This window comes from Amphibalanus amphitrite, unplaced genomic scaffold (genome assembly GCF_019059575.1).
Source record: "Amphibalanus amphitrite isolate SeventyFive unplaced genomic scaffold, NRLGWU_Aamphi_draft 000632F_arrow, whole genome shotgun sequence".
Taxonomy (NCBI): domain Eukaryota; kingdom Metazoa; phylum Arthropoda; class Thecostraca; order Balanomorpha; family Balanidae; genus Amphibalanus; species Amphibalanus amphitrite.
Genome location: NW_024882126.1, coordinates 153,652 through 169,464, shown reverse-complemented (window position 1 = coordinate 169,464; position 15,813 = coordinate 153,652). Strand labels below are relative to the sequence as shown.

At 46.7% G+C, this 15,813-nt stretch overlaps 1 protein-coding gene across 1 annotated transcript in view; it reads left to right on the top strand.

Annotated features, from left to right (window-relative positions):
• LOC122363641 (calcitonin gene-related peptide type 1 receptor-like) overlaps positions 1–15,813 on the top strand; it is a 45,186-nt gene that overhangs the window by 6,812 nt on the left and 22,561 nt on the right. Inside the window, exon 4 of the mRNA XM_043333147.1 lies at positions 13,293–13,417. Coding sequence (XP_043189082.1) covers positions 13,293–13,417 — 125 coding nt within the window. The remainder of the gene's footprint in view (positions 1–13,292; positions 13,418–15,813) is intronic.

Here is a 15,813-nt window from a genome sequence, read left to right as displayed (position 1 = left end):
GCCGGCCGAGGGGGGGGGGCGGGTGCCGCCCCCCCCCCATAGGGGTTTTTCGCGATAGCTCCGAACACGCTGGCCATAGAGAGCTGAAACTTGGCATACCTGACCTTTGATCTAAGCCGCATCTTTTGACACCAACCGCACTTTTGGGTCAGGTCAGGTCACTGACCTATGACGTCATAAGTGAACCTCTGCACGGTCTTCAGATGTCGCAACTTCGCAACGCCCTCACTGCTAGAGGAGATGTCACAGGGAAATGAAACTTGCAGGATCTAGTATCCATTATGAGTCTCACAACTTGCATATCTCGGATTTTTCCTAAAGGTCATATGAGGTCAGGTCATTTTCGTGACCTCACCATTATAAGTCAATGGGGAAAAAATGAAAACTGCTATTCTGGTGCCGGGAACGATCTTCAACTATCTCAAGCACACAGAATCGTGATTTGATGCACTCCTTGCAAGGTTAGATGCGTCACTTTTACAATGTTGACCTTCCGTGACGTCATTTATGACGTCATCAAGGTCATATTAGTTTTTTCGTCAATAACTCCCGATCAAATTGAGCTAGCGTGTCGAGAAAGCCACCAATGGACTCAGGAAGACCTGCCGAATCGAATGATATGCTACATGACCTCTTTCGACCAACTTCGTGACCTGGGGGTGCTGACCTGACCTTGACCTGAGGTCAACACCCTAAGTTGACCTGACCCGAACAAAAAGTATATCATTCGACGCGCCTGAGCGAGGCGAACACGATGCTGCCAAAATCGCGGCTCTGCGGCCGTTTGTTGCGAAGCTATTCACCAAAAACTGAACCGTACCCTGGGGCACTTGACCTGACCTCAGAGGTCACCGGTTGACCTAGGACCTTAAAATCGGGTACCAATCTCTGCGTCTCGTAACGGCGCACACGCTCGTTTTTTCCGCGACGCGCTAGCTCCACCAGGGGCGAAACGGCGAGGGGGGGGTCGTACCCGCCCCCCCCCCTCGGCCGGCGCGTATGTAGAAAACCAATAGGTCCGGCGAGGGTTAACCCTCGCCCCGTTGGGGGGGCCATTTTGGCCCCCCCCCCCTGTGGTTTTTCCTGAATAGCAAGAAAACGGCGGCGCGCAGCGCCGCCAAATTTTCAGTACCTTTCCGAGCATCAATTTGACACCTTCACACCAAATTTCAAGTCTTAGGTCACCTTAGGTCAGGAGTTATTGAGGTCAAACTGAGGTCATGTTCGAGCAAAAATGAGCAAAAAACATGCAATCTTGAAACGCTCACCAAATCTACAGTTATCAAGCAATTTCAAAGTTCTTTATATGGTCTAATAGACAAAAAGCGGCGCTACAAAACTGCTATCTCGGATTTTCAAAATTTTGGGTTTTTGACCCAAAAAATTCAAAAAATTGATTTTTTTAGAAAAACTAAAAACAAATCCAAAATTTTTTCCGAATTTCGAAAAAACCGGAATATATGTGATAGTCCCTGCGCTCTTCTATATACATACCAAATTTCAGATCGATATCTCGTTTTTTGGCCAAGTTATAGCGAAAAAACTGTTCAAAAATGATGACGTCAAATTTTTGAACTCAATTTTTAGCGATTCTAGACCTCGCACGGCAAAACAAAGACCACCATTGAACTCCCCGTGACGAGCTGCATCGATTCGATACCCATTTTATTCAAAAATATCAGCTTTGAAATTTGACCTTATTTGACCTGACCTTGACCTGACCTTGACCTGACTTTGACCAAAACGTGACCTAAGCTGGCCCCAAAGGCTCCCTGACCCACATAATCGCATTTGACATGTAAAATGGACCATAAAACATGTATCACACGACACTTTCATATTGTGACCCCCCAGTGACCTGACCTCAGTGACCTGACCTGGTATCAGTGACCTCAACTAGCAAAATATGTGTTTGAAGAACATTTCCCCATCGATGATTTTCAATGAAATGCATTTTACTCGATTTTACAACGCATTTCTTGAAATGCCTGTAAACGGTGAAAATTGGACCTTTGACCTGACCTGTGACGTCATCGGTTTGACCTAGGTCAATAAAATTGGGTCACAAGGTAGTTCCCTGATAGGGCTATCCAGCACCGTTTGCCGCTTGTCGCTACGTTGCGTGGTTCTCGAGATCTTAGGGGGGGCCAAAATGGCCCCCCCAACGGGGCGCGTTGCTCGGCAGAGCCCAACGGGGCGCGGATTCCCTCGCCCTGGCAGGGCATTTTTCATAACACGGCCTGGCAGGGGGGGGGGGTCGATGCGACCCCCCCTCGCGACTGGCTCCTATGGCACCTAGAAACACCAAATTTGGTAGGTTGGTGGGGCCCCTGGAGTTCTCGCCCCTGTGCAAATTTGGTTGCTCTAGGTCAATATTTAGGGGGGTTTTGGGGGGGGTATAAATGTAAAAATTTCGCTAAAAACGGGTCAAAAGTTTTTTCGCTTATAACTTTTGATCTAATTAAGATAGAGCAAAAAGAAAAGCACCAGTGAACTCAGCACGTCAAGGCACGTCGAATGATATACTTTTTAGCTTGCTTAAGTGTACTTAAAGTTTTTCTTAACTTTTAAGTAAACTTAAATTAATATATTAAGTTCAAGTTAACTAAATTGCATCATATCGCATATCATTCGATTCGGCTGATCACCAGGAACACAATGATACCATTTTTTAAGCTCTAATCTCATTATGTGCCAAGTTATTGGCAAAAACGTCATTTGTCCTCAGTTGACCTCATTTGACCTGACCCATGGATAAGTACACCAAACAAAGAAGCACCAAGTGACCTGCTGTTAAGTACTGTGGTTTCAAAGCACAAAAGTGATAGAACGAAGCGGATATCTCCAGTATTTTCCGAATTTAGTATTTTCCCATAGGCTTAACATTACGACGTAATGACCTCTAACTGACCTCAGGTCAGTGACCTCAAAAAACCCGAACTATATGTTATACAACTCGGTGAACTTAGCACATCCTGAAAGTTTGAAGGAAATCAGTCCAAAACTGTGAGTTGGACAGGTGCAAAAAGAAAATTGAAATTTGACCATGACCTTGTACCGGTTTTTCTGACCTGGTGACCTGACCCAAGGTCACCCGGACCTGAAATTTTCAGGTCATATGTAAAAAGGTTGCCCCATAGGCTGTGCCAAATTTGGCGGCGCTGCGCGCCGCCGTTTTTACGCTAGCTTCGAAAAACCTTAGGGGGGGGGGTCGCATCGACCCCCCCCCCCTGCCAGGGCGAGGGTTAATGTTTAAGCGTTAACTTACTTTCAGCAATGCCAGACAATAATGTTCTGGGACCGTTTTCAGCATTCACACTGGCATACCGTAATCTAAATCTGTAAATCCCCTAGAGAACGGCATTGAGGATTACATAAAATCTATGGCTAGTCTTTCCGGCGGGATAATATTTATGTTGCAGAAACTTACTCGGAAACTTACTCGGAACAGGTCCCTTTCCCTGTTCTAAACACGGATTTGATTTTTCTGACCTACGTATAGTTGGAGCAGATCATTTGGAAACACATTCTGTTTATTTCAATTTCGCTTTTCCCTCGCAAATGTCTTGGAAGGGGCCTTGACTTTTAATGATATGCATACGTTTTGGCCTTGGTTTACTTTAACCCTCCCCAGCCTTTTTCATAACGTGGACGGCCAGGGGGGGGGGGCGTTGGCCCCCTGGCGATTGCCTCCTATGGCACTGAGAAACGCCAAATTTAGAGGGTATGTGGGCCCATAGGAGATCTCGCCCCTGTGCAAATTTTGTTACTCTAGGCCAATAGATAGGGGGTATAAATGTAAAAATTGCGATGAAGCAGGTCAAAAGTTTTTTGCTTCTAACTTTTGATCTAATCAAGATAGAGTAAAGTGAACTCAGCACGTCTCTGCGCATTGCATGGTATACTTTTTATTAGTTTAAAGGTAGTGTGCCAGCTTTCCTGGACCGTATGGAGTTAATGGCCCAGATAAGGAGAACCGGATTTTTAGAACTTATCCATACCTTCAAAATTCATGGAAACGTCTTAAATTCTTCAAATTTTGAGTACCCCAGTGCGAAATTCGCCCCGACGGGTTGTCGGTCGTACCCCAACCACATTTCACACCACTATGAACAATAAATGCACACACTGAAATCGCTATTACCGATATGTTCATCCAATCAAGTTTCGATAAACCCGTTCATCATCATCTCCTGCGGTTTCGAACACGCCTGTTAGGTGGTGCGGTAGACCGCGCCCAAAGCCAGGGCCCCGGTAACGTGAGGTAGCCGAGTCGGGGCAGCGTGCGCTGACCCAAGCCGGGGCCGCGCGTCCTCCCGGTGTCATGTGATGGCCCGGGGCTGCCCGCGGGGATGCGGTAGACCGCGCCCAAAGCTGCGGCCCCGGCTTGGGTCAGTGCACGCTGCCCCGACTCGGCTACCTCACGTTACCGGGGCCCTGGCTTTGGGCGCGGCTTCTGCTCATACTTTGTGGTGCGGTGGTGGTGCGTCGGGCCGCGCGCTCTGACTTCGGCCAAGAAAAATGCGTCAGCTGATCATTGTCATTTCTGCCACTTGCGTGTGGTGAAATAGGGTCATAACTTAAGAGACGGCTTTTTCATATCAATTATTTTACATAAAATCATATTTCAAACCATAAATAATGTTCGACAGCCAAATAAAAGAAACAATACCAATACAGGCTTACAGTTTACGGCTCGACATTGTGTTGTCTACGATTAGACAGCTGATAACTCATTCCCGTACGTCGTAACTCTATAATGACCTTTGCTTATTGTCACATGTGCGCCGCATTCGAATTGTTGCCGTCACTTGCCGACGCCTGTTTACAGGTCAGCCCACTACAATTGTTATACATATCGAAAAACCGATAAACTTTTAGGCGAAAAAGGCACTATTCCAGGCCCATTTTTGATTTTTTTTTGCGATATTAGGTAAAAACAGAAGCTTCTTATCCTAGGAAAAATAAAATGGGAAATCTTTCAAAGGTGGCACACTACCTTTAACCCTCGCCGGACCTATTGGTTTTCTACATACGCGCCGGCCGAGGGGGGGGGGGGGCGGGTACGACCCCCCCTCGCCGTTTCGCCCCTGGTGGAGCTAGCGCGTCGCGGAAAAAACGAGCGTGTGCGCCGTTACGAGACGCAGAGATTGGTACCTGATTTTAAGGTCCTAGGTCAACCGGTGACCTCTGAGGTCAGGTCAAGTGCCCCAAGGTACGGTTCAGTTTTTGGTGAATAACTTCGCAAAAAACGGCCGCAGAGCGCCGATTTTGGCAGCATCGTGTTCGTCTCGCTCAGGCGCGTCGAATGATATACTTTTTGTCCGGGTCAGGTCAACTTGGGGTGTTGACCTCAGGTCAAGGTCAGGTCAGCACCCCCAGGTCACGAAGTTGGTCGAAAGAGGTCATGTCGCATATCATTCGATTCGGCAGGTCTTCCTGAGTCCATTGGTGGCTTTCGCGACTCGCTAGCTCAATTTGATCAAGAGTTATTGACGAAAAACTAATATGACCTTGATGACGTCACAAATGACGTCACGCAAGGTCAACATTGCAAAAGTGACGCATCTAACCTTGCAAGGAGTGCATCAAATCACGATTCTGTGTGCTTGAGATAGTTGGAGATCGTTCCCGGCGCCAGAATAGCAGTTTTCATTTTTCCCCATTGACTTATAATGGTGAGGTCACGAAAATGACCTGACCTCATATGACCTTTAGGAAAAATCCGAGATATACAAGTTGTGGGACTCATAATGGATACTAGATCCTGCAAGTTTCATTTCCCTGTGACATCTCCTCTGGCAGTGAGGGCGTTGCGAAGTTGCGACATCTGAAGACCGTGCAGAGGTTCACTTATGACGTCATAGGTCAGTGACCTGACCTGACCCAAAAATGCGGTTGGTGTCAAAAGATCCGGCTTGGATCAAAGGTCAGGTATGCCAAGTTTCAGCTCGCTATCGCCATTGTGTTCGGAGCTATCGCGAAAAAACCCTATGGGGGGGCGGCACCCGCCCCTCCCCTCGGCCGGCGAGGGTTAACCCTCGCCCATGTAGGGGGGGGGGGGTTGGTGCAACCCCCCCTGAGGCTTTTCGGAAATAGTGCAAAAACGGCGGCGCTTTTGGGTACCTTATGGGGCAAACCTTGCGCATCTTTTGATAAAAAAATTTAACCGGGTCATGTCAGGTCACGGAGTTATGACGTCACAAAGGGAACAGCCTCCGGCCGGATTTTCACAAACTGAGTGCCAACGCCCGAGGTTTCCTGCCGGTGGTACGGACATCGGTTGATGGATCGTGATGAAACTTCCCATGCATGTTGGGGCAAGTATTGGCTATCATATGGTATAAGAAACTTGACCGGGTCAGATCAGGTCACGGAGCTATGACGTCACAAGAGGAACAGCGTCCAGTACTATTTTTGAAAAGCGCCCGAACCACTATTTTGCTAATTCTTGTCACCTCAATGGGAATATGCAGCAATATTAGCTTCTATAGGGAGCAAATGGACCTCCCAAATCCAAAAATACAATCAGATTTCAAAAATTTTAAATTTTGATTTTTCGAATTTCTGCCGCCGACTGTGACCTTGCCGACTTCCGGCGCTCCCAACGCGCCATTTTTAGAGCTAGGGAAACGAAATACATACCAAACGATAGAGAATTGATCAAGGAACACGATAGTGAAGGTTTCAAGTCGATATCTCCCACCGTTTTGCCGCAATCGCCGCGGAAAATTGAAAAATCTATTTTTCCGAAAATTTGACCTTTGACCGGTCAAAAGTAGGTCAAATGTTGACCTAGGACCAAAAAATATACCACCAATCGCGAGATCTCGGCAAGAGCAATCCGTTGGTCTTTTCCGCTAAGCTCTACGACGCTCCGTTTTCAAAAATTTTAATAGAGCTAAAACAAACACAACACGTTGAAATGGAGCATATTTTTGCCATTGGAGCTAGATAGACACATTTTCTTAAAATTTGTCGTGGCCTCTAGATGACCTCAGGTCACACGAATTTGAAAAAAAACATGGATGTAGGCTATACAACTCGGTGAACTTAGCATATGGGGCATTCCACGTCAAATCGAACAAAAATCGGCTGTTTTGCACCTTACCATCAGCGATTTCATTATAAATTTGTGATCGAGTTCCTGTGTCGCCCCGGACATTACATTGATGTTTTTTTGCACATTCTGACCACAGGTCTTCTAAATATAGGGCATCAAATTTTTACAAAATGTTGCATCTTTATATTTTTGAACGACCATAACTTCGGTTGTACTTGTTTGATTTGAATGAAATACCTAAACCTTACTGTTTAGGTAATTTCTTAAGCATTTGCTTAGAATTGCACCTACTTAAATATATGACCTTGAAATTTGCTTAACTCTGTTCTTAAGCACAAAAATTGAAATAGCAAAAAACACGCCACCTTCGATTTGGCTCATTTTCATATATTTTATTGCCTACCATATTCTTAACAACCTGTGAAAAAATTAGAGTGGGCCATTCATAAGTTTTGAAGAAAATGGCACATATGCAAACGTATGTTAGCACGCGCAGTGGAGGGGGAAGAGCGAATTTCGCCACACCCCTCCTGTTTTTCGCCAATATCTCATAAAATTAATGCAAAATTAATTATGGCTACCTGTCCAGAATTGAATTGCACATATCATTGTGCAAGCAAAAAGAAAATCGGTTCGCAACTGTTCTAGTAATAGCGGTGTAAAGTGAACATCCTGTCGCCGCGGCGACGCGGCGACTCGGCAGCCGGCGCCGACCGCTACACGCCGCCTGAATTGTAGACTGTGCCGGGATGGAACGGAACGGTTCCGTCTTTACATCGCGCTCCTTACCGCTGATTACGTTCGATTCGCGTCAAATTTTGTGAGAAGACTAAGAAATGTACAGGCAATCTTATGGTGAAGGAATTTTGAAAATATGTTGGTAAACAATTGAAATATGAACGTGTAAACACAAAATTGTGATTGCTGCGTTTCCCGCGTCGGCCGATCCCGCCTCAGCCGGCGACATGTTACTCTTAGCCCGCGCCCTGGTGGGGTCTGTTTATAACGCGACCTGGTGGGGGGGAGCTATTTTTTGCCCCCCCCCCTCGTATCTCCGAAACTACTGGACGGATCCGCAAAATTCAAACGGCGTTCGATAGCCCTGTCAAATTTGTCGAGGGAAACCAAATTTTATTGACCTCGGGGTCACCGATGACGTCACAGGTCAGGTCAAAGATAAAATGTTTCACCGTTCACGGGGCTTCTAGGGAAAGCGCTATAACACCGAGTAAAACGCATTTTGTCGAAAATCAGCGATAAGACGTCAGTTGTCTAGTACATATGTTGCTATTAGAGGTCACTGGTCATACCAGGTCAGGTCACAGGTCAGGTCACCAAAGGTCACCAAGGGTCACCACATGAACCCAACTTTACTAAGGTTGTGCGATGCATGTTTTATGGGCAGTTTTTCATTTCCAACCCAATGGTGTTGGTTATAAGACCATCAGGTACGGTTTAGGTCACTTTCTGGTGGAGGTCAGGTCAAGGTCAGGTCAAAAAAGGTCAAATTTCAAAGTTGATATTTTTGCATAAAATGGGTATCAATTCGATGCAGCTCATCACGGGGAGTCTAATGGTGGTCTTTGTTTTGCACTACGAGGTCTAGAATTGCTAAAAATTGAGTTTGAAAATTTGACGTCATCAATTTTGAAGTTTTTTCGCTATAACTTCGCCAAAAAAAGAGGTATCAATCTAAAATTTGGTATGTGGATGGAAGGCGGTAAGGACTATCACATATATTCCGGTTTTTGCGAAATTCAAAAAACTTTTTGGATTTTTTGACTATTATATCCCAAAAATCTATTTTTTGATTTTTGGGGGTCAAAATAAAAAAAAATCAAAAATCCGAGATAGCAGTTTTGTAGCCCTGTCAATTCTACAGCTTTTATGTCCTAAACATTTTTCTGTATTTGCAAAGCTATAGGCCTGACAGCTCTTCCCGCGAAACCCTTTTTTGGGTCGAAAACGGCAGAACATGACGTCACTCTGACGTCATTTCCGGCCAACCTATCATAGCTTTTGGAAAAAATTTTGGTCACAATGTGTAAAATTGATGTCCGGGAGGGTACTGAAAGTTTGGTGACGATCGGCGCAGCGGTTCTGGAGATATATCGAAAAGTCTGGAGGGGGGCAAAAAATAGCCCCCCCCCACCAGGGCGCGGGTTAGGAGGCCTTTAGGCTCTAACTGCCATATTTATTATTGAATTAAATAGAAATTCCCCATACATACTAAAAATGTATGTTCTTTCGTATAGTGAAGATAAAAAGACGTGAAGATATCGTTGCGTGATAATGTTTTCGTTGAATTTACTTCATGATGCATTTCCACACGGCTCAAAATTCACCGCAAAATACCGTTTGCCTGAGACACTTTTACTATGGAACTTAAATGCTTGACTACGATGACTATGCATTTCCATTCTCACAGAGTTTGGAATATCACTAATCAGCAATCATTCTTTTCAGAAAGTGTACACAAGCAACCATGTCTTGACTCTGTCTTTCAAGGTCACGCGCGATTGCGTGATGTTGATGCATGAAAACGGTGTTTGCCGCGAAAGTTATGAATGGCCCACTCCAATTTTTTTCACAGATGGTTAGGAACATTATGACGGACATAATATGTAAAAATTACCCAAATCGAAAGTGGAGTGTTTTTTGCTATTCAAATTTTTCTGTTTTAATTCAAGGTCAAATGCATTTCAAGGTCACTTCAATTTAACTTTATAATTAAAAATCAAAGCATTATCAAGTGCCTACAAGACCCTGTTAATATCTTTTTGATACCAGAAATGGATCCAGAGTTATAGACATTTAAAAAATTGATGTGTGGCATTTTTGGCTATATTCGATGACCTATATCTCAGCAATACGTTATCAAATTTCGAAAATATTATACGTAACTCAGTCTTGAACCATGCCCAGTCTGCCTACAAATTTTCAAAAAAATCGAAGGGGATGACGGATTTCGGTGTTTGATTTGACGTGGAATGCCCCATATCCTTCCAGTTTGAATCAAATCGATGGTTAACTCTAGATTTCAATGAAAAATAGTGCATTTTCAATGCCATTTTGACCATGTACCGGTTTTTGTGACCTTGTGACCTGACCTGATGTCACTGGAACACAAAACTCCCAGGACACGTGTCGAATGGCTGCCCCAAGTTATGTCTGAAATTTGGTGACCCTAAGTCTCTCGGTTCTTTCGCTATTAACCCGCGCCCCGTTGGGCTCTGCCGAGCAACGCGCCCCGTTGGGGGGGGGGGGGGCCATTTTGGCCCCCCCCCCCTAAGATCTCGAGAACCACGCAACGTAGCGACAAGCGGCAAACGGTGTTGGATAGCCCTATCAGGGAACTACCTTGTGACCCAATTTTATTGACCTAGGTCAAACCGATGACGTCACAGGTCAGGTCAAAGGTCCAATTTTCACCGTTTACAGGCATTTCAAGAAATGCGTTGTAAAATCGAGTAAAATGCATTTCATTGAAAATCACCGATGGGGAAATGTTCTTCAAACACATGTTTTGCTAGTCGAGGTCACTGATACCAGGTCAGGTCACTGAGGTCAGGTCACTGGGGGGTCACAATATGAAAGTGTCGTGTGATACATGTTTTATGGTCCATTTTACATGACAAATGCGATTATGTGGGTCAGGCAGCCTTTGGGGCCAGCTTAGGTCACGTTTTGGTCAAGGTCAGGTCAAGGTCAGGTCAAGGTCAGGTCAAATAAGGTCAAATTTCAAAGTTGATATTTTTGCATAAAATGGGTATCGAATCGATGCAGCTCGTCACGGGGAGTTCAACGGTGGTCTTTGTTTTGCCGTACAAGGTCTAGAATCGCTAAAAATTGAGTTCAAAAATTTGACGTCATCATTTTTGAACAGTTTTTTCGCTATAACTTGGCCAAAAAACGAGATATCGATCTGAAATTTGGTATGTATATAGAAGAGCGCAGGGACTATCACATATATTCCGTTTTTTCGAAATTCGGAAAAATTTTGGATTTTTTTTAGTTTTTCTAAAAAAATCAATTTTTTATTTTTTTTTGGGCAAAAACCCAAAATTTTGAAAATCCGAGATAGCAGTTTTGTAGCGCCGCTTTTTGTCTATTAGACCATATAAAGAACTTTGAAATTGCTTGATAACTGTAGATTTGGTGAGCGTTTCAAGATTGCATGTTTTTTGCTCATTTTTGCTCGAACATGACCTCAGTTTGACCTCAATAACTCCTGACCTAAGGTGACCTAAGACTTGAAATTTGGTGTGAAGGTGTCAAATTGATGCCCGGAAAGGTACTGAAAATTTGGCGGCGCTGCGCGCCGCCGTTTTCTTGCTATTCAGGAAAAACCACAGGGGGGGGCCAAAATGCCCCCCCCCAACGGGGCGAGGGTTAACGATAAACTTAGCGATTCCTTTGCCGCTTATATAGTCCAATTCTACCCTGACATTGTACCGGTTTCGGTGACCTGGTGACCTGACCTGAAAGGGCAGAGACCTGAAATTTTCAGGGCTGATGTCAAAAAGCTGCCCCAGAGGGTATGGTAAATTTGGTTTGGTGGCGCTACGCGCGGCCGATTTTACGTTATTGGCAAAAAAACCTTAGGAGGGTTGCATCAACTCCCTGGCCCGGCGAGGGTTAATCAGCAATGTTCTTTTTTCGGGTCTGTCACTTTCATAGCAGGCCGGTTCTCCGTCTCTGAATTATTTCTGCTCGGCCCGTCCCCCTCGCGCAGCCGCTGTCGTGTTTCCAGCTGCGTCCCGATAGCCCGGGGCGCGGGTCAGTGGGGTCACGATATCAGGTGCCGTCCAATACACCGACCGGCGACAGCCAGTGGAACTGGCGACTGCTCGTATCTAATGCGAATTTTGGCACCAACAGCTATACGAACGCAACTGAAGTACCTATAGAAGATATCCTCATGCTTTAGGTACAAGAAGAAAACTGGAAAATAGCATGACATATATAAGATACCAGTATGAAAACATCATAGGGAAGTTATGTATTTCACCCAACTTCCAGTGGACTCACTGGCTGATAAAATGAATCCATTTCGGGCATTTGCCTCAACGGAAGCGATCAAATTCTGTCTGTTCCTCGAATGAAATAAGTTTTTGAAAATGTAATGCGATAAAGTTTGATTTAAACTGTACATACAGTAGGGCATTAGTAAGCAAAATCCGAGGGGCTCATAGAAATTGTACAACTTTTTGGCGAGTTTGCTCCCTATGTAGCGCCGATCACCCTTTTGGATCCACAAAGGAATGGTTTTCAATGTTGACAGCTTCATTATTGTCTGTTTTACTCATTCAATAACAAGTTATTGTCCAATGTAGGTCTGATTCTGAGTGGTGTGGCAAGAACACTGCATGTTTAGTCAACATTACTGCATTTCGTAACAACAATCCGCAGCATTGGCGCTGGTTAGTTTTATGAACTGCGTCTCATTTATCTACCAACCGCTTTAGAATTCAATTGCATTTTATCGGTAATTGAAAATTTCTACCCCATTGCAACTAGGTCTCGATGTATTCTGTTTGGCCAGCTGATTATCTCGATGAAAAGCGCCGGCAGAGGTCCTGGGCGCCGAAATGGAGGCGGTATTTACAACCGGTTACTCCGTGAGTGGCTGGCAAACAAATATGGCGTTACCAGGTGATTAGGCCGGTGCCATCTGCGCCTGCCACAAAGGTCAGCGACCAATCTGAGAGGGTCGGCGCGCGATGAGGCGTCATGGACCATTACCAGCTGCGCAGCTGTACGGTAACGTGCGGCGAGCCCGGTACGACAGCAGTGCACAACAGCAGCCCGGTACGACAGCAGTGCACAACAGCAGGCCGGTACAACAACAGTGCACAGCAACAGCCCGGTACAACAGCAGTGTACAACAGCAGCCCCGTACAACAGCAGTGCACAGCCTCCTCAGTAGCGGGCGGCTAACATGGGACAGTGGCCAGGGATTTAGGGATTCATTTTGCTGTTTTATGAGTGAGTTGACCGACTATATTTGATAGTGACGTGCAGTGTGGACCGCCTCTTCAGAGGAGTGTCCGATTGACTTCCCCCACCGGTCGTTTGACGCTGGTTTGGTTTGGCTCCAGAGAGTGAGATCCGCCGGTCGTTTGACGCTGTTTTGGTTCCAGAGAGTGAGATCCGCCGGTCGTTTGACGCTGGTTTGGTTCCAGAGAGTGAGATCCGCCGGTCGTTTGACGCTGCAGTTTGGTTCCAGAGAGTGAGATCCGCCGGTCGGGCGAGTACTGCCCAGCTACCGAGGACGGCTGGCTGTGCTGGAACACCACGCGGGCCGGTCAGACTGTCTACCAGCAGTGTCCCGACTACATCTACTCGCACCAGGTCAGTGGCGGGAGGGAGCAGCACCCAGCAGTGTCCCATCCCTCCCCGACCACCAGCAGTGTCCCTCCCTCAGTCCCTCCCCAACTACCTCCCCACTACCAGTAGTGTCCCATCCCTCACTACCAGCAGTGTCCCTCCCTCACTACCAGCAGTGTCCCTTAACTACCTCCCCAACTACCAGCAGTGTCCCATTCCTCACTACCAGTAGTGTCCCTTGGCCTCCCCGACCACCAGCAGTGTCCCATCCCTCACTACCAGCAGTGTCCCCTCCCCAACTACCATCAGTGTCCCGACTACATCTACTCGCACCAGGTCATTGGCGGGAGCAGCACCCGACTACCAGCAATGTGCCCCGCTAATCAGCAGTGTCCCTCCTTCCCTCACTACCAGCAGTGTCCCCTCCCCCACCTACCTGCAGTGTCCCTCCCTTCCCGAACTCTAGCAGTGTCTCCCGTCTACCAATGACAATATTTGACAACTACTTTCGTTAAGATGCAATGTATGTAGTTTGAACATTCAGATCAATACCGCGAAATAAGATTGGACGAGACAGGGCCATTCAGCTCAAGAAGATAATCCACCGCGGTCATCGACGGTCGACCATGTTAGCTCTCAAGGGTTATCGACTCAGATACACGCTGAGTGGCTAGTCACTTTAGAACTGCTCAGAAATAACATCTCTACGTGGTATTAACCTATGATGAGAGTATTTTGAATGGCCAAAGGGGATCATATTTCACTCAGTGTCACGCTGCGCATTATCGTTATGTTTTAGCGACATGAACCTGTGCTAAGTGTGTGCCTGCCATCAGCATGGACGCTTGTGCAGCCTACTTCCTGGACCGAGCGGTGTGGTCATCCCACTGTTATAGGTCGTCCGTTTCGCTGGCCGACTCCGGACTGAGGCCGCAATGTTTGCCAGCCTTCGTTTCAGGTCGTTCGGCCGTGACTCGCACTGTTTGGACTCACGCCGAACCCAGCCTCCAAATGGTATTGACTCTTGTTGTTTGCGCAACATTATGAAGGTATTCCGGAAATCATTATCTGGCCGAGATAGTTTGCACAGGATCAGTGGACACGGCCGATAAGACGGTGCGTTATTTCAGCGGAGGCGCCTCGCGGGACGGGCCGCCGCGGCAGAGGCGCCTCCGCCAGCGGAGCGTCCGTGGCGCAGACGGCGCAGACAATTGGCCGCATTCAAAGCGGCGCGCCGCTATCGCCGCCCCGGCGCCAATCGCGCCACCGGTGAACGCGCCACTGTTAGACACACTCGAGAGCGGCCTGTTCGGGCGAGCCTGCGCAGCTTTCCGCGAAGTGCCGCCCAGCGCGGGGTTACCGGTCTGTAAACGGTCAGCAAAGCTCTGGGTTATGTTTTTAAATCACCTGCAAGTGTGCGCGTGATGTGCAGTATGCCGGTGTTGGTGCTCGTACGTTTGAAATGAGTGTGTGTGTCTGGTGTGTCAGTGTGGTAGTATGCGCTGCCACCACTGTGGTATGCACTCGTGACCTTTGTATTACAAACAGCGACAAATTTGGGACTATCAGCACGGCAAGAGTAGACCTTTTCCAATAGTTTTGAATCGTTTTTTTTTTTTTTTGGCTCCACTCCAGTGTACCTAATGCGTATATCCGACTGATCTCTTGTCGATGCGACATGTGTTATGGCCGGGGAAAAAAAACTAAGGATGCCTTAATGTATAAATGTAGCCGAGTTTATTGTGTTGCCTTCCTCCTAACGACTAGGCATATGCACTATGCAGCAGTGATTTTTTAATCGACTTCTTTTTAGTCCATCTCTGCTGATATTTTCACTTTTACGGTGTGTTCTTGCATATCTTCAATAGATTAACTTCTCTGGAGAACAAATCACTTCTGACTCCAGGTCTCCATCTGCGTATAGTATGTATTTGCTTACGCGTTTGTACAGAAGGCTGTTTTTTTTTTTTTTAAATAAACATATGCATCTATACTAGCTCCATGTTCAAAGCCCCACCCCACCCAGTCTTTGGATGGACTGAACAGCCGACAATGGCGGAATATTCGCATGCCGAGCGCTCAGGTCTGGGCGTTCCGGCGGATCGGCCGACTGGCCACGGTCATCCCCCCCCCCTGGGAGCAGGGAGGGGCAGGGGTCGGTATCGGACGGCCCAATGCGTCCGTCCGCACCCATCACCGGTCGGCGGCAGGGACAGCCGAAAAATACGGCAGCGCCAGCGGCTCACGAACAGGCTAATCATGCGGGGAATAGATTAATTTCCGCCCTGCCACGAGCTATTAATGTGCTGCTCATTACAAGTTACTTTAGTTCCGTTATTATGTATGGCTTCTTTTACATACATACCTATAGTAGCTACCTAAACAAAGAGCCACCTATCGATATTCTAAGCGGCTATAAC